The sequence below is a fragment of the Gymnodraco acuticeps genome, unplaced genomic scaffold, assembly GCF_902827175.1.
Source record: "Gymnodraco acuticeps unplaced genomic scaffold, fGymAcu1.1, whole genome shotgun sequence".
In the NCBI taxonomy this organism is placed as follows: domain Eukaryota; kingdom Metazoa; phylum Chordata; class Actinopteri; order Perciformes; family Bathydraconidae; genus Gymnodraco; species Gymnodraco acuticeps.
In genome coordinates this window covers 646433-666220 of record NW_022991259.1, presented here as the reverse complement: position 1 = coordinate 666220, position 19788 = coordinate 646433, and the positions used below count along the sequence as shown (strand labels likewise).

The 19788-nt window shown below is 39.3% G+C and overlaps 1 protein-coding gene across 6 annotated transcripts in view; it reads right to left on the bottom strand.

The window, feature by feature from the left end:
• LOC117562017 (rho GTPase-activating protein 42) overlaps window positions 1-18114 on the bottom strand; it is a 79631-nt gene extending 61517 nt beyond the window's left edge. For all 6 annotated transcript variants that reach the window (XM_034239782.1, XM_034239783.1, XM_034239784.1 and 3 more), the window contains exon 1: window positions 17829-18114. In XM_034239782.1, coding sequence (XP_034095673.1) covers window positions 17829-17982 — 154 coding nt within the window. In that variant the 5' untranslated portion in view covers window positions 17983-18114. The remainder of the gene's footprint in view (window positions 1-17828) is intronic.
• Window positions 18115-19788: the final 1674 nt, after the last annotated feature.

Below are 19788 nucleotides of genomic sequence, written 5' to 3'. Positions count from 1 at the left end.
AAGTCCTTATGTGTACCAAGCTCCTGCCAACAAAGCTTATTCTCTGCTTTCATCCTGTCGTTAGATCCTTCGGAATTCTTCTCCTATAAAGTTGATATGCAAACCTCTCACTTATCAGAGGCAGAATGGGACAAGGGCTTATTATTTATTTTGGTGATGATTCAGTGTTACAAGTCTATTCAAGAGATATGCTTTAACAGCCTCTCACCTAACACTGTCAATGAAAAAAATGACTTTTCATTTCCTAAGGCCTGCCACCCAAACATAAACCTCTCATTTCACCTCAAATCATCAACAGGCTGAAGAAAAACATCAGGACCATGACCTGCACGGAGTGCACGCACCATTCCTTTCAGCTTGAAAACTGTAATTGCTCTGACAAAAATGTTTTGATGTTATTCAGTTTTTAGTCGACAAATGTGCTTTTCTCTTTTTAATATACCGTAGTTGTCATTTTAATTGACTCAGTGGGAAAACATTTCAAGTTTATGTGGAGTATCAAAAACATAAAACTCCCCAATTAGCCAACATCAAAGCAATTGCTTAACAACTAATGTTTAGGTTTTAACAGTTCTCCTGACGTAACAGCATGTATTAGCTCAACAAAATGTATCTGTATTTTCAGGCAAATAGCTGGTTATCTTTTTTAGTTATTGAACATCTTCGTAAAATGGTATTCATTTTGAGTTATGATTGTAATATAGTTTGAAGTGCAATACAACAAAAATAAACCCTGCTCTTAGTGAATAAAATAGAAAGATTGTATCCATGAAAAACTCATGGGTATAATCTTTCTATTTTAAAGTGGTGTCTGATTTCAGTTAGATTCACAAGAAAAGCAATCCTGGTGAGAGGAACAGTAATGAAAATGCTTTTTAACACAAGAGGCAAAGAAACTGCAGTGTTGACCCGTGAATAGCTGACCAAGTGCATGAATCACTTCGATTTGATTTCATCTTCTATTATGCAACTGATTTCAATTTGTTTCAAACCTCAGGTACATAAAGGTAAGTGTGTGGGTCTGCCGTGTTAGCACTGTGGGTTTACTCTTGCTGAGGGGGAACCTATGCTCACAAGTGCTCCAAAGAGTGGGATGAAGCTTGCACACGTAATGGAGGCTTTTAACATTTGTTATAATTCAGCTGAATTTATAATTAAAGGCAAAAATGGAGATTCTAAAATACTCTGACATTCTAGTTGTCAGCCCACACAGTTTGAATGTACACATTTTTCTCACATCCATTGTTGACAGCGACTCACTAATTGCGTCTCTCCTTCTTTCTTCTCTCACCGACAATTATGTCATCACTTCAAAGAACTGTGAACTTAAAAACACTTGCCAGGAAAGTAGGAAAGCACTCACACTAATATACATTGCACAGACGCTCAAACATGCTTGAAGACTTGTCAATTATGGCACATGAGAAATGGAGGTTGAGGTTGTACTGCAGTTTTAATGCTTTGCAGGGTTTGTAGGGTTTGCAGGGTTTGTAGCATGTACAGTTACACATACTGTATTTCATTTATATCTTGGCATTTTACATTCAAGACTTTGCTTAAGCTCGTTACAAACGATCCAATTCATAATCATATTTATAACGGCAACAACATTAAAAGTATAATTTGTGACCGTCAAAATAAAAGCATTAGCAGTTACAAACCAAACGTCACACATTTCAATGGATAAAGACTTAATTTAATTGATTATCTTTCTCAACTATAATAATTACAATGAATACAAGTTTTCACTACAACTTGTCTCTCTGAGGTAACTGAAAATCCGTAAAGGATATTGTGTTGAAACCTATACTGCTCCCACTGTGACAACAATAGTTTATCTAACAGGCCTCCCGAAGAACAAACCAGCCTTAAAAGCCCCACAAAAATCAATGCACTCATCTCCACAGGAACATAAATTGCTTGCAAAGCCTGATAAAAAAGAATCCCGCGAGATTTCTGAGAAACGTTTTTCTTTACCTAAGAGTAAGTGTTGTTATATATGTATTTCTGTAGTTATTGGGACGGAATAACAAGACTTTTACTTGATGGTTGACCTCAGGTTGAAAGGTTCTTAAAGACTTCTACACTGTATTGAATGAGCATGTCTGACCACTTGTAAATGTTGCAGAGTCTGCACTGAGTGCCACTGAGTGGAACTTTTCCAGCAGATATATTGTGCCATTGATGTGGGCCCATCATTCCTGCTTTGACTCAAAAGCTGCTGATTTCAAAATCAATATCTTGCTGCAGTTGTCTGGATATGCTCGGAGGCCCATCAATAATAGATGATCTTTTAGCTCTGAGGTTCGGACAGGCCTGGCTTAAAAAAAACAAGGCTGTGTTTCCATCATCTGAATGCATTGTTTCCTTACAGCCTCCAAAAACCAAGGAAATAAATCTCAATCTTAACAGTATCCAATCCAAAGTATTGCTACTTATTGCCAACTGAATACTGTATGTGGAACAAAGTATCTCCAATTGCCCTTTACTAAAAGTTCTTATTGAGTTTCAGGATTTTGTTGTTAACTTATTCTTTAATAAGATAGTCTTTGATTTAAATCAAATGAATTTGAATGAGTAAATGAGGAACATCGTAAATAGCTGCTTCGCAGAGACAACATTTAAGGTTTTGAAATGTGTCTCTTTTTGTTAAAAGAACATTGTGTATAATGTAAGTTACCCAAAATCTATTACGTTGGTCTTAGCACTAAAACAATAATAGAGGCCTGAGTGCAACATGAGTATTCATATATTTGTTCATTTTTTATTGTACATTGATTATTGATTGTGTAGCATGATGTATAAAAAACAATCATGGTATCTTGGCAAATGATTTGCTTGCTATCATCAATGCGTTCTCCGTGATGGAACATAAGTATGTTCTGCTTCTGTCCTTGGTGGTAAATACTGATCACATTATCATTTTAACAAAGGAAAATTATGATAATTTTAGAAATTTGCATTAGCATTTCACAGGTACCGCTCCCGGATGACAGCACTGCTGCATCAAAAGCTCAGGGGAGATGTGGTTGAAACAGATGCTGGAGCACCAGCTGGCCCAGAAATGTGACTGCAAATACTACATTGCCCACGAGCTTTGGCTAGCTACTAACTCCTACTCAGTATATTAAGGGAACTGATGAAGAGCATCGGAAGTGACATGTGGTGTCAGTATCAAACATTATCAAATTGTAACTTCAAAAAATTAACAATAACTTTTCAGCCCTAATTTAAATACTTCAATATTTGAAGTAAGAGAGAAAACAGAGCTTTAAGGGTACACCTTTTGGAATGTAAATTCAAATTGAAACAGTGCATCATGTATGAGTGAATCTTGAATATATCTAGTATACAGTAGTGCTGGGGGGAAACGATTATTTTGAAAACGATTAATCGGGCGATTATTTGATCGATTAGTCGACTAATCTAACGATTATTTTTCTGTTGTTCAATTCATAAAAAACGTAATGTAAAAAAAAATGTTTTCACGATACTGTGTCTCAGGGTATCTTAATATTTAAGAACCTATTAATGTGTTATACCAGATTAATGGAAATAATATCAGCTAACTGACGATACAAACCATGTTTACCAAAACAAAACACAAGTCTCATAAGAAGCATCTAAATGACCCCTGAGCGAAAAATGCTAACGGACATTGGCACAGAACTCAAGATAAAAGTACCCTTATTACTTATCGTAGCTGCACATACAATATATCCGATTAAAGCTGAGACTCCACAGATTATGTAGGTATATAGTATCATCACTGAGTGATCCGGACTCGCGACAGGGGAAGCAAATACAGTCATCACAACACGTACCTTCACAGAGCTTCTCGGGAGATCGTCTCACCACCGTAATCTGATCAAAAGACGTGTTCCATGGCAATAAAATGAGAAAAAATGCGGCTGAATCGGTTAATCCATAGGTTTTTAACGTCTATGTATAAAAAAATGATTGAATTTATAATCCATAATTCCATTTTATGTAAAAATCGGAGAGCAAATGCTAGCTGCTAATGGTAGCCACCACAGCTCGCTGCTGCTTCTGCTAGGCTATGCAGCAGTCTCAGTGAGATATAAATATATAAATATCTTTGCGTTTTGGACTAACTTTAAAATATTCCCATGCTTTTGAAGACCTAGGGCGAGATGTTTTCGTTTGGGGGCTTCGTGCGCAATCCTGTGAGGAGGAGGTGGTAGCCGTTTCAGTCTCCATTGTGTTTGAAGTGCGATTGCGAACTGCTTGTTGCTTTGGGTGACCCACGTGTGTGTAGCGACGCGTCGACGCGGAAATATGTCGTCGACGATATTTTGAAGTCGACACGTCGACGTTGTCGACGCGTCGCTACAGCACTAGTATACAGTAAGATGTTTTCTAAAAAGAAAGTGTAATAACTTTAGAAGTCCATATGTTGATTTGTCATCAGCAGGAACGTATAGAAAACTGATGCTGTTGACTTATTTAAACATCTATTTGAACATCTCTACTCTGAATAAATGATATGATATATAATGTCAGGAATAGCAAACACTAGAAGAGCAGAGTTGTAGAGGTTGCCTCAATGATGAGGCTTTCTAGGTATATGTATGTATGTTTTTTTCCCCGTTTTTTTAAACTTTTATTGTCATTACATAGTACAGGTACTAGTAACGAAACGGTTTCTCTGCATTTTACCCATCCTAGTGTTAGGAGCAGTGTATGTGTACTTTGAGGTATGTGTCTCTACTATACCTCAATGTGAACATACAGTAAATATTTAACACATTTGTATAAGGGCAATGCTCATCAAAAGGACCTGGCCTAACAATGTTGTGTTTATTTTCTATGCATATGCATTATTTAAGAAGTGGGTAATCATCACAAATGATTTTGGCCCTTTGCCCAGTAGTGGATTCTACAGAAAATATTGCTAAAGCAGTTACAAATAAACCAACTCAGTTGAAGTGCTCACAAGGCCAAGCAGCAAAGACTAATGGAAAAGGAAAGAGTGTAAAGGAAGATAAATGAACAGCTTAAATGTTTCTACCTTAGGCAAGCAGTACAGGGATGATCAGTGTGACACATTCCAGGTTGGAAACAATGCAGGGAGAGTCCCTCTGCTCCCATGTTGCTTTATCAGTTTAAATGTGAAAGTCTACTGTTGGCAATCTGCATCCAAATAGTCAAGTATACTGTTGAATTAAACGTTTGTTTTATCAGTTTTTACACACTAATCAAATGACAGTGAATTACAAGGTCAGTCTACAAATACATTAAAAACAGAATATGTCACTTTCATGGTGCTCTATGCAGACTTGCCTTGCTGTTACATGCCATGTTTGTTACAATGATTAGAGTAAATAACACCTCATCGATGATATTGATGCAAAGCAGGGTTGTACTGACGCAGGCCAGATAAGCTTTGTAAAGAAAAGCAGAAAGTAAGGAATAAAAGACAGATATAAGAGGCACCTTTATTGGGTGTAGTAGTATATGAGTAGAGCCTTCATGGTTCCCCTGATATTTCATCCTACTTTTCTACATCTCTTCTGACAGAGTTAAGCATTTGGCGCATTCCACTTTGAGCATCTGTGGTGGAAAAGAGCTGCTCTGTTCAGGGGAGTGATACGACGGAAGAACTCTGATAAGGTCTAAAAGACGTTATTTACTACATGAAGTAAGAGAAGAAAGAGCTATTTCAGCACGAGTAACAGAGGTAAAAAGACAAAAAGAACACAACCTATTGTAAGTGTTGACTCAAAAATGATTAATACCGTCACCTTAAATAGTGCCTTCTAATCTGTTATTGTACCGTGCGTGGATGTCATTTTCCTGACACAGTGGCCATGCACAAAGGGCTGACAGAGAGAACAGTTTCTGCATGGTGTAAGCAGGTTCTAATCAATGAGTAGAGCGCGGACCACCCAGCCAACATGACTGCAGAGAGCAGAGTGTGTGAGGTGTGTGTGAGGCCTATGGCTGTCAGTCACCGCTCAGCAGATCCCCCTGGGTACACCCTTTATCTCGTCTCCAGGGCAACCACATACTACCAAATTCCATCTGCTGACAACCCCTCACAAAACACAGACAACACTGCAGGAAAGTCTGTGGTTTGCTCGCTAACAGCTGGAGTTTTTTTCAGTAGCCGTTATATGAATTATTATTTAAGGGGATGCATACCTTCTGCACAGGTAATTAGATTTGCACAGTTTGACTTCCGCAAGCCTTGTACGTGCAGTTCTGAGGTTTAAATGTCATAAAGCCAAAGTATGTCTTCTTATTTCTGCAGGAATACTGGCATGTAATGAATTATTTAGACATTGCCTTGTTCTAAATGTACTTAACCAAATAGTAGTTATAATGCAGTGTGGTACTTTATTCGTATGTGGTATTATTCATAATAGCTAAAAAATATTTAAATATTCAAAACAATAGAAAACAAGTTATTGTTTTACTCGGCAGGACATCATTAAAACTTTATTATCTGAGGAATGCATTCCAAATACAAAGGTGTTCCAATTAGCACCATTTGTCTTTTAATAGCTTCATTTTTCACTGTAACGTGAGAAAATGCCTCCAAGGATAGCAAGACAATCCAAGCCAAAATGCAAGGGCATGGTCACAAAAACTGATAAACAAATAATATACATAATCTCAATGCCAAAAGAAGACTGTAGACTGGCACATGCTGAGGCATGCAGTGTATACATGTATGACTGACATATTCATCACAACACTAATTACAAAGCAGAATCCTTAGCCGCTTTCACACCAAGTACTTTGCCGTACTTAGTGCCCAGCACTTAGTGCCCATGGAACTAAGTACAGATCGCGTTCACACCGGAATAAGTTCCTTGAGGGAAGATTACGCAAATGAAGCCGCTGACGTCACTTCTTCTTCTTCTGCTTTGGGTTTACTGGCAGGCCGCAAACCACTTCACGGCGTATACTGCAACCCGAAGTCCCCGGCCGGAAGTCCCCGGAGTTGGGGACTGGCTTCAGTAGAAGCTGCTGGGACTCCCAGCAGCTTCTACTGAAGCCTTCCGAGTAAATCGCCAAAAACGCAGACACCTCCTCATCACTCCACCGCTCCCATGTTTTGTTTTTTTTGCCATAAGTTATTCTCTCTTTGTTGGTGCGCGGGGCTAATGCTAATAATGCTAATGCCAGCAAATACAATGGCGGCTTCACAAAACTTTTCAGAGTTTTACGGGGCGTGGTTTGCAATTCGCCCAGCCAATCAGAAATTGGTACTTTCTTCTCCCCAGGCTAGTACCACCTCTCTAGCAGGCACTACAAATGGGGGTAAAAGTTCTCTGAAGTTGAACTAAGTTCTGTTTTTGGTGTGTACGCAAAATTCCAGGCACTAAACGGGAAAAGTACGGGTAAAAGTACTCCGGTGTGAAAGCGCCTCTTGTTGAGCTCTCACACCTACGAACAATCTTAAAGGTTTTAATGAAATTAGAAATGAGAGCTTTAATCCTCGAGACACGGCATAAATGTTTCCCATTAAAAAGTAACAATCTGCACCATAAATAATTCATCTTGGGCTTTTGTTAAATTGCTACACTTTTGCAAGTCTCCTCAAACGACTCAGAAATCAACAAAAGCAGAGGCTTACTGGAACAATACTCTTCTTTTGTAGAGATGGTTCCACTGTGTGTGCCTGCGCAATAATATCCAAGTGAAAAACACCAGCTACTTTATCTTGTCAGTGAGACACTGCTGATTTCAGATGAGAAGGTCTTCAAAGGGGAACGCCTCCATGTGCCCATCTTAAGGAGAGACGGGGAGATTGCTTTGATGCAACAGAAGGGTGCAGCGGGCCCCTTTGATTCCATTTGGAGGGATTGTAATAGGGGAGCAGCTCTTCAGGTAAGGCCTCTTCCACCTGCTTGCTATTATGTTCGCCTGTCAGTCGCCCAGCGGGGGAGGGAGAAGTGCCAACAGACGGGCCCTCGCACCCCCGGAGCATACCGAACATTTCCCACCGCCAACCTCTGCCTGAAACAAAGCCTTATCTAATAACTGCACACTTGCTGCCGAAGAAGCAGGCAGCAACTCAGAAGTTGCCAAACCTGTGAACTAATTCTTAAGGGACAGAAAACGTTCAATATGGGCTGAAAAAGATATGAAAAGAAGAGATTACAGAACAAAGTCTCTGTGGTGCAGAGATACAGCCTATTTACTGTGTATTTGACTATTAAAGTGCCTGTTGGTGATGCTATTGAAACATCTTTCACACCACTGATTCCCAATGCAAGAAAGGAAGTTAGGGGTGGTGTAACAAAATGTTAGGGATTAAGACTTGGTATTTCTTGGGATGACACATTTCAGCAAAATGCAGTATGATTCTGTTATTTTAATATGCGTAGTCTATAATGACTTTTTAATAGCTCTTGTATGTGTGCTGACTATTGTATACTTAATTAGATACCAGTAATTATTTCCTGGGGGGATTCTACATTTTAAACCCACATTTACCAGCAGCATACACTTCTGCATTGTATTTATCTTTCTACATGATTAAAAGTGGGATGTCTATGTCCTTTTGATTTGAATCACAGGTCTAGGCAGGGGCGGACTGGGGGGAAAAAGTGGCCCAGGGATTAATTGACAGACAGGCCCACTTAATGCGCGGCATGTATCGGCCGGCCGGCGACGAAAGTATGTTACTTAACAAAAACCCCTATGCATTTTATGTTATTTTGGACAATTATTCATATAGTAATCACATTACCTGAGCCCTTGAGTTGCCTAGAGCAAAATAGTTACGGCATATATTTAGTGATTTTAATGTTAACAGATCATTGATGCAATAACATTTGGACCCAATTTGCCTGACTTGACACATGGAATAAAACATGGGCGTAGGAAGCATCCTCAATGTGGGTGAGACAATTTAACAGGGGGTGTGGGCAGCTGGTGGACCTCACCTCCTTTAGGGGGGTCCGGGGGCAAGCTCCCCCGGGAAGATTTGTTTTTAAATGTTGAAGTTAAATGCATCAATCTGGTCCATTTTGAGAGCAAAATTAGGGACTAAATCTATGGCAGTCAGTAGGGGCTTGGACTGTGAGCCGTAGGGTCGCCGGTTCAAGTCCCCGACCAGACCTATTTGGAGTGTGGACTTCTACTTGGAGAGGTCCCAGTTCACCTCCTGCCCTGCCGTGGTGCCCTTGAGCAAGGTACCGGACATCCCCCTTCCCCCCTCACTCCCATTGCTCCGCGGGCGCTGTACAATAGCTGCCCACTGCTCCTAGTACTAGACTCCTGGTACTAGGATGGGTTAAAAGCAGAGAACACATTTCACTGTGTGTGCTGTGTTCTCTGCTATGTGTGACCATTAAAGAGGGTTCATCCCCCCTCCCAATTCTTCTTCTTCTTCTTCTTCTTCTTCTTCTTCTTCTTCTTCTTCTTCTTCTTCTCTTCCTTCTTCTTCTTCTTCTTCTTCTTCTTCTTCTTCTTCTTCTTCTTCTTCTTCTTCTTCTTCTTCTTCTTCAACACCCATATAAAACAGAACTGTAAACAGATTAACTTTTTCTTTCAACATGTATTTGAACAGCAAGTGGAGGCAAAAGTGACTGCACCCAAAACAATAAACCTGCTAGCTAACTAGCCTAAACTCAGTAGCAGAATGTGGACAACACGTTCTTCTCCACAGCCGCGCGACCTCTGAGTCAGACGTCACTTCCCCCTTTTCTATCCTACGGGTACAGCCGTACAGCCACTCCCCCTGAACCCTGTTGTAACAACATAATAAACTTTTGGGGATGCAGCTTGGGGACATGGCTTAGAAAGGGCGTGTCGCCTTCTGTCCTGCCAGTGTTGGCAGGACATGAATTAAAATGTCGAACTCGGAATTCATTTTAAGGACATTTCGGCCAGGGGTTTAGAGCTATATTTGTTTAAGCACCGGATTGGCAAAACAGGAGAGTGTGTGCACCAGTCTGCCTTGATCTATGTATTCATGTCTGTGACTCTCACAGTATCTGCTGCCCGCAGCTGTTTTGTAGAAGGAAAACCTCCTTCACTTCATGAAATCTCTGCAGCGCCAGGAGGCAGCGGGAGGGTTAACTCAGCCTCTGAGAAGAGGAGCGCGCACCGCCTTTCACGCACCGCCTTTCACGCACCGCCTTTCACGCACCGCCTTCACTGTGTTATACCTTCAGAATCATTAGAAAGGCTAAAGAGCGGTGTGGCTGATGTGTTTTAACCACACACACCTCTACACACACACACACACACACGATTTAAACGCAGACTTTTGTTCCTCCATGTTACGTTGTTATTGTTTCACTGAGCGGACCCGCACATTTTTTTCAAACGCTCCCCTTTTTGGTCCATCTGCGCGGTTTTGTGCGCTGTGATGATTCGGCTGTACCTTTAGTAATGAATATTAAATGTTGTGAGGAAATCTTTCCACCAATAATTCCAATAAGTAATCCAAAATGTATTCACTTCAGGTTTACGAAAGTAACTGTAATCAGATTACTCGTTTTTCAAATGTAACGCGAGCTGAATACCGTTACTTGATTTTTGTATTCTGATTACGTAACACCGTTACATGTATTCCGTTACAACCCAACCCTGGCCACACCCCACTGGGCTGGGCTGGGCCGGAACACATACAAATGTGGGCCGGTAGGATTTAGGTAAGCAAAAAAAAAAAAGGGAGTGGCCGGAACACTTACAAATGTGGGCCGGTAGGATTTTAAGTTTTTTTTTTTTTTTTTTTAATAAAGATTTTTTTTTTTTTTTGGCTTTCCGGCCCACACACAGCACCGGCCCACCGGGGAAACTCCCGGTATTCCCAATGGCCAGTCCGCCCCTGGGTCTAGGTGCTATATACATATTGCCAAGAGCAAAGATACAGAAGACCCGGAAACAATGACCAATCAGAGCAGACCTGAGCGTTTTATTCAGCGCTTCTTAAAGATCCCATGTCATGGCCATTTCTACTGATCATAATTCCATCGTTGAGGTCTACTAAAATAGATTTATATTGTGCAATTTTCCAAACTCACATTGGTTTCTCATACAGCATCTCTGTATAGTATGTGTATTCACTCTCTGTCCTAAACGGCTTGTTGGAGTGGCTGGACTCCTGCGTGTGCCCAGTGGCTGTGAGCCCAGTGGCTGGCTGCGAGACAGCGAGACACAGCGAAACCCAGCCCGAAACACACACACACACCCGCAGCCTGGCTGGGACTTTGTGTGTGTGCCCAGGCTGAGTTCCGCGGTGTCTCGCTGTCTCGCCGACCCCACACCAGTGAGCCAGCTCACACTGTCCGCTCCTCGCAGCAGCGAGCCTCGCAACGTCCCGCCGAGTGTGTGTGTGTGAGGAAGTCCGCGAATTGGTCCAAACGTAACGGCTCCACGGACGTAACGTAACGTCACTATACCCAAATACGTCACTATACCCAAGAAGTAAACAATGGAAAAAGATAAATCTCCAACGAGGTGTTCTGGGGCAGCATAGACAGGTATTTTCTGTGTTAGAGTTTTACTCGCTACAGGGTGTACTTTGAGGGTTTGTGACTCTGCATACCGTTTACATGCATAAAAAGCTACATAACACACAAGGGGACGGGTAGTAACCGGAAAAGCATGACAGAGACAGGCGCTAAAACTAAACATCTCGAATTCAGGTGTATTCAGACAGACAGCAGAGCAAAATATTGATTTATAAACATTAACATGTTAAAATGTTCTAGTTAAAACCCAAAATAAAAGTATGAATTTGAGAAATAATATAATATGTATATGACATCAATATAAGTATATATATTGAAGAAATACTGTAAGACTACACTGACTCCAGCTCTTTGATATGAGGCTGATGCAATGCTACAGCCTATTCTTAAGCTCCAAAGAAAAAGATCAAAGTTATTAGCCCTGCAATTCTGCTGGAATGAAAAAAGCCAGGCAGGTCATTCTCCGCCATTTATCACCAAGTCTACACTTTTTAGACCGAGCACAGAGATATTCTTTTAGAAGACACAGACAACACATCTGACACAACTTCTGAGAGAGATGCAATGGCCTCTGGAAGAAAAAGAAGAAGTACTCAGAACTAATAAGCAGCATATCTCATTGTAGTGATAGTTGCAAGTAGGAATTGTAGTTTTCACAAATAGGATTTGACAAAACATTTATTTTGCGAGAGGCCTTCTTGCTCTTATGAGGAAGGCCCAATTAGCAAAGAACACGCTTCAAAGTCCTTTAAGACAATTCAAAATGAAAAGACGTTCGCAAAACTAATTAAAAACCTATTATGCAAACACTTTCTGATAAAACTTGGCAACCCATGGGGCCAGGCGCTGGAGACTTTTTAATGTGCCATCCAAACTCTGAGTTTAACGTCTGCGTTGGCAGGGCGACATGCACATTTCCCATCTTTTACCACACAATCTCTTGGTTCCTCACAAGAATGTATATCGCATAATGTTCGCGAGCCAAGTCAACATGAGTTGTTGTTAACACGGAGTCTACACAAATCACGTGTTTAACGTAGGAAACTGCAATACATTGGGACTTTGTTGGGAACACGTTTTCCGGCAGAGGGTATGCAGCTTTTAGGAGAGCAATGTCTCTAATCCTTTTATCAAAATCTGTCTTCAAAAACACCAGAGTCCCTTGCAGTGCTGCATGAGCCCTGCTTACCGCTTCACTTGGCTTCATTACTAAACAAGTCACATAATGTACTCCTCTATTTCATCTCCATTACATTGGTTCAGATTCATCAATGTCCTCAAATCAGCAATACATTATAAATGGTATGATCCTGCATCACACAGTCCGACAGACGTGCGCATACAAATTCACATATATATACACACCCACGCACCGAAACAAAATGATGTCCAGCCAAATGCTATCTGAGGGAGGATGGGGGATGGGCGACGGTTATACAAGCTTGTTTACAGCACATTTCCTGTGGCTGTGCCTAGGGAACATCATCTGTCCTCAGACAAACAAACATTCAAGAGTTCCCAAAGCAGAGCCATTTTTCTTTTTACAAAAAGTCTACACGTCACATCTTCCTCTATTAAAGTTGCAGTCACTAATTATAGCGATATCAAGTTGCATAAATACCTCAAAAATTATGCAGGCACAGTTGGGGCAAGCAAAGATGCAATTTTATAGACTTGCTAAAAACTGTAGTTTATCATTTTTTCGTAATAACACTCCATGCGTGTCAACCATTCATTACTGTGTATAGCAGAGAGGAAGCATCACTCTAGCTGATGTACAGGCGTGGGCCTGGACTGGTGGCAGAGACTCAGTCAGCTAACATAATAATGGGCTGTCTTCTAGTTCAAACTGAGCTAATCTGGCTGCATTCTTTAAAGCTTATGAACATGAAATGTTTGCTTGGATTTATGAATCTTGTTAAAGAAGCAATATATTGCAGTTTTTAAAAACTGTGAAGACTGAACAGAAAATAAACTTCTAAAATGTGCAATACAACTTGAAGTGGAAATTGGTCACTTTGTAACTTTTCCCCTAAAGAGTTTCCAAGAGGCATTATTGTTGGTGCCACTGTCAGAAAACTAGACCTCTTTTCAGTTTTTTCAGCGCAACAAACAGCATAGGACCCACTCCTTTTTTCCAATGAAACTGCACAAAGGAGACTTTGATAACACTCATTCTGTCTGTTGGTTTTAATATTAACAAGATGGAGCTACAGCCATCAGCTATAGCACGAAACAAACTTAGAACACCAAATAAATCATATCTTAGTTATTTGATAAAGCCACAGGCGTAGTATTAATACATAGGCAGGTTTTGTCCCTTACTGATCTGGCTGAGTAGAATGAAGGTTTCCTCTTTGTCTGCTCCGTCAACCGGGCTCTTTTCAACAGTTAACGTTAGCGAGTAACAGTATGTTACAGGGACATTATGACATGACAGAAGTATTCAAGTGGTTGCTGGAAGATAGATAGCAAGATAAACACTCCTTAATATTTTTCTTGGGAGCTGGCCAGACCATCCACAGATGAAAGCCTAATGAATATTGGATTTACATGACAGGTGAAAAATAGACTGTAAATGGAATGCCCATGGTGCTCTGTGTGTGTTTGATGTCAGTGATCAAATGTGATGAGGTGTTCTGATATACAATACAACTATGATGGATGATGTGCAAGAGAAAATGTATTCCTCTGCCATATCCAATATTTTGTAAATATGCCAAAACGTGCATGTTCAAATTGTTTTTTTCCCGTTGAATCAATGGTAACTTATGCAATTACTGGCTAACATGAACCATGGGCATTTTCGACTGCTGGCTGTAGATTCCTATTTATCCTACAGACATGATAATGAATTTAGGTCAAAGTATAAATAACCACAATTTCCAGAATCTTAAACTATTCATGGAAACACTACTACATTTGCTTGATTGAATTATTGTGGCTTTACATTATGGTTAGTTTTTTTGAATTGTTCCTAAAACTGAAAATCAGGGTGGATATATCAGTTAATTAACACAAGTGTACTAAGTGACATTTTGGGCACCATTGTTACACACATCGTCTCACCATTTGATTGTTACCAGATAGATTTCAAGTCAACAACATTTGACTCCAGTGAGGCCTGGCTATTTGCCTTTGAGTGCTTTGTAGACAAACCAACTAAAATGCATCATTATTGGCCACGTATCTGTGGTTTCGCCCAGCCCACTCACAAAGAGATAATTAGTAGGCCTACATGTAGCGTATTCAATTACTGCAGTCAAGCGGAGGGATTAATAAGAGTCAGCAGTTGTTATTTACACCAGGTGTGAACAGTCAATGCCAGCCAGAGCTAGTAAGGCTAAGCTATTTACAGCATCTGCAGATACAGTAGATGCTACTCACACCTGGAACAAATTATCCATATCACCAAATTTAAAATGTAATAGGATTTGGGAAAGTTAAACCAGGATCCTCATCATGACCAATAATACATTCATTACAATCGAGATATGTCTCAGAATGCAATGGTTTTCATTACCATGTTAACATAGAAGAGACAAAACTAACATTGCATATATATATATATATATATATATAGATCAAGAGCGGCTATTTAATCCCCAAAACCAAGTCTGATCCTACCTTCCTTTACTAGTTAATTATTTGAGCTAGAGTAAGTTGTATAGCTACACACGCATTATAAACTGCAAGAGCTTCAGTAATGTGTGTGTCCAACCATTTTACAAGTGATATATTAACATGAAAGTCAACCTTGGCTTAACGGGCCTCATTCACACAGACAGCACATGTGAAGAAAGATGAATTATGGTTTACTATTGAAGTTTGAAACATGAGATGATTACTATTAAAAAAAAAAGGCTCCATTAAAGGTCTTCCAGTAATGTCACCACTGATGGCAGGTCATAAAGGGTCATAAACCTTCGTAGCGTCCTAAGTTAAAGACCATCAATAACTTACTTCCTGCGCTCTCACTCCTCCCCTGACTGAAACTGGGCTTTCCAGTTAAAGGACTGTTGCATACAAATATAAAAAAAAGACAAATACAAGTCGAGATTGCTTCCTGAATCTGGTTGAGTTGTCTGTGATTTTGAATATGTCAAGAGACCGGACACATAGGAAAGGGGGGATGGAATCTCAACTTAAGAGTTTTTCTACATCCATAACTAAAAAAGCATTCAAAGTCATAACCCACTGTCTTATATGCATATTACATCCTGGATTGTTAAGGTCTTATTTGGTATTAAGCGCCCTGGACCTTTGACATGCTGCTACGAGTATACCTCCCATGAATAAACCATTTAGCAGGGTGTTCCTGTCCACCTGCAGCAACCTGCCCATTGACAGAACAGCTTTCCAGCAAAAAGGTAAGAAATAGGTTTGGCCTTCAGCTGACCTCAGACATAGTAGACCTTTACAGCGGTAAGGCATGAAGATCAACATGCTAAGCTCTCCTGACTGTTTTTGTTGACCTCAAATTGAAACAACAACATCCAGATCTCATTAGAACATGCTATACAGTAGCTATCCCAAATGTCACTTTGGTTAACCATTGCGGTTTAGGTAACTGCTTTGGTCTGTAGTTTTGTTTTTTTGTGTGTGTTATCCATATCTTCATCATGCTTTAGAATAACATTACTGTCCCACTTAATAAAATAACTAACAGCGTTTATTAACAGAAAGAAAAGTAACGTTTTCTAAGGCTTTCATAATTTGCACACTGGGTTTGCTATTTTTACAAACAAGATCAGTGCTCACTAAACAAAATAAAGGCCTATCTTGGCATACTATGGTATACACTTGATCATGCCTGAATATTTCTGGCACATAAACTACATTTGGTGTGCACACACTCTCAAATACATACACATATTCATCATTTGCAGCATCGGAAATGCAAATATTTGATGTCTTAATGTGAAAGAAATGTCAATATTGCAGCTCTAAGTAAATATGTCCATGCCTAGAAAGTATTTTAGGAGTTGATGATTGCTTCGTTCACAAGAGCACATGAAGTGTGTAGGAATGGTGATGAAAGCATGAAAAGTATGATGCTTCCTCACATTTAAAGGTTGACAGGGACATGCTTAACCGTGAAAAAAAACATGATTGTGTTGATTGATGGGTTAGTGATTGCAGTGACATTACTGCGGTGGCCTTCCCATCCTCATCGAAGCCATCTAGTTTACATATTTATTAGGCATATATATTTCTAATCTTCTCCATTTCACAGACACACTTCTGACGTGCATGGACCCGACTGCCATTGCCCCTGGAATACAGCAGAACAGGAAGTTCCCTTTAATTTGCAAAGTTGAATTTCAAAGGACACTGACCCATGACAAAGTGCTTGCATCCTCATACAGCTCTCACTCAAACACTTCTCACTCACTTCTCATAGGTGACTTAAAAAACTTTTTGAAAGCATTATTGGACAAAAACTCCATCTCTGCACTAATCATTTCCAAATGTCTGGCTGTGGCTTTATAATACATTATGAGAGCAGTACAAACCCATTCACACCATTGATAGTTTTGTATAGATAAGCCTATCAGCAAGCATGCATGCATGGATGAAGACAAAACGACAAACAAATGTCTTGAATTTACAACAACCTCTGAAAAAACTATGATGTGTACTTGTGGTAAATTACAGATATGATTCCATCAGTAATAGCCAGAAAATGTTTCCCAGTGGTACTACTCAGTAACTTAGAAACTAAATAGATGTATTCAAGTACTGTAGCCTAAGTACAATCTTGAGGTAATTGTGCTTTACTTGAGAATTTCAATTGTGTGCAACTTTGTACTTACTTCACTACAATTCAGCAGTAAATCGTGTATTTTTACTCCACTACATTTATTTAATACATTTAGTTACAGGCTAGGCAGATTTGGATTAATGATTAAATTAATGATTACATAAGACTTTAGTTACACCTGGAGTAAATTCACAAGCCACCCTGCAGTATACAAAGTCATTCATTTCACTAGCTGCACCTTTACCAAAACATATTATTCTGAAATGAGCCGATCTGGAAATTGAGTACTTTTACTTGTGGTACTTTTAAGTATAGTGTTGATGCCAATACTTTTCTACTTTTACTTTTTGATTGCAGGACTTTTAATTGTAACAGAGTAATCCTACACTCTTGTACTTGTACTTAAGAACACGATCAAAGTACTTTTCCACCTCTGCCGGTGGCTCAGCTTCATGGAGACGATCCCATTCAGACACAGTAACTTAAAGACGCTGCAATGAATGCATCCTGTAATTACAAGTATCCTGTGGCTTTCAGATAGCTACTGTTATACAACATTATTTCATGACCCATGGGAGGGATAAATGGCGTGTTGGGCTACTTACTCTTTAGCGCATTGATGAGCATATTCCCATCCTTTATGAGATCTTTGATGAATTTATTAGTCCGCTCCAGCTCTATTTCATGGCATTTCAGACGCTCTCTGAAGTCAGGACTGTCCAGGAAAGAGTCACTGAACTCCAAAGTGGGGAGTCCCATTGTAGCTCAACGACAAAAAGTTGCCTTTCAAACTTAACTTAGCGAATAAAAGTGTTTGCTTTGCATCACGTAGCTCCGCTGAGATACAGCCGTCTCCAAACTCCCCCCAAAAAGTTGTCCTGCTCCGCTATGTTCCGAACTTCCGCTTTGGTTTTCTCAGGGGTTTTTCGGTTACCTATCGTAAAAAATAGTTTTTGTGTGACTCCTACTGGTTAAATTTAGAATAGTTTAAACCGTTTCTGTACACCAGTAGTCGGTCTCTAATTCAACGTTTTGGGACTACATTTTATACGTCACACTGCAATGTAAATTACCGTATAAAAGGTGCCTTTCACTTAAGTTAAAGCGAAATGATAAAACAAATATATATATATAAACAGTGTCTATATAACAGTGTACTATTAGTTACACATTGGTATTATTTTATTGTAGTCCTAAATTAAAGCAGCTTAGTTTTTATTAGTGTTTTGTTTTATTAATAAATTGCACTTTATTTAAAATGCCAAGTTCAAGGAACTGCCTTGTCACTTTGATCATACATGGAAGTGGAGCCTATAGTTTTCATTTAAAATATTTATTTTTCAATAAATAAATCTGAGTCACATTTACATTACATACATTAAATATAACGCTAAAATGGTAAACGCAAATTATTATTAATAATATAAAATAAATATCAGTCACCCACAATTACGTCATTGGTGTTACTGCTACAACACGCTTTTATTTTGAAATAATGTACTGTCTCTGAAGAGCTTCCTGTAACAAGAGATCCTTTGAGGCAGTGCATTGGACAAAGACATAGGGTAAGTCAGATACTTCTTACTTTGTTTCCATCACTGGTGTTACTCTTCTTCCTGGTAACACGTAACACCAGTGACGTTCCTATATAAATAAGCTTTGGATAATGTATACAAATAATGAAAATAATAAAAATACTCTAAGCTCTACTTGTGGATTCATCAAGTTAAGAGTTAGTCATTGCTATTTAACAGGTTTTTAGATGTGTAAGAAGGAATATATTTCAGCAGATTTGTATCACCCAGATTCCACCTTTTCTGTAGAATGACACAGATATGTTCTTAAAGCAGAAAAAGCACAACTGTTATCTCCTTTATTTAACCAGGTAAAAAAGCAGAGCTGTTAATTAAATTAATGATTAGCTTCTTTGATTTCAGGTTGAATGGAAAAGAGCACTCATTAACACCTGTGAAAGTTGTATGTCTATACTGTGAGAAAGGCCTGTTGAATTTGAGTTCAGTTTCCTTTCAAAAATAAAAAATAACCCCACAAAACCATGAGATAACCAAAGAAAGCACATAATTAATGTATTACAAAATAGTAGCCACAATGCCCGAAGAACGGTTTATTTTGCCTTGGGCCACCTTTGAATCAAGTCGATATTTTTCGATGTGCTGGTGCCCATGTGTTCCTTGCACGGATTTGATGATTCTTAAAAATAAATATACAGGCCTATTAAAAAGGCTAATCAACAATTGTGTGGCAAATTAACATTCAAATCCAAAAATTACAAGACAAACGGCTAAATCCTGCTTTTTCACATAATCACAATAAATATGTTTAAACACAAAATAATGATCATTATTACGCACTGCTACAATTAAACACTAATATTATGTTTGCTATATTAAACTTGAATTATTTTTCATCTTATTATGGCAGCCTCTGAGCTGTGACTCGTGGAGATTTTTAGTTAAATGATGCCAGCGGGCTTACTTTTTAAAGTAATGAACTGTTTGCTGTGCAGAAATGATGGGTTGACAATGCATCATACTGGAATTACTG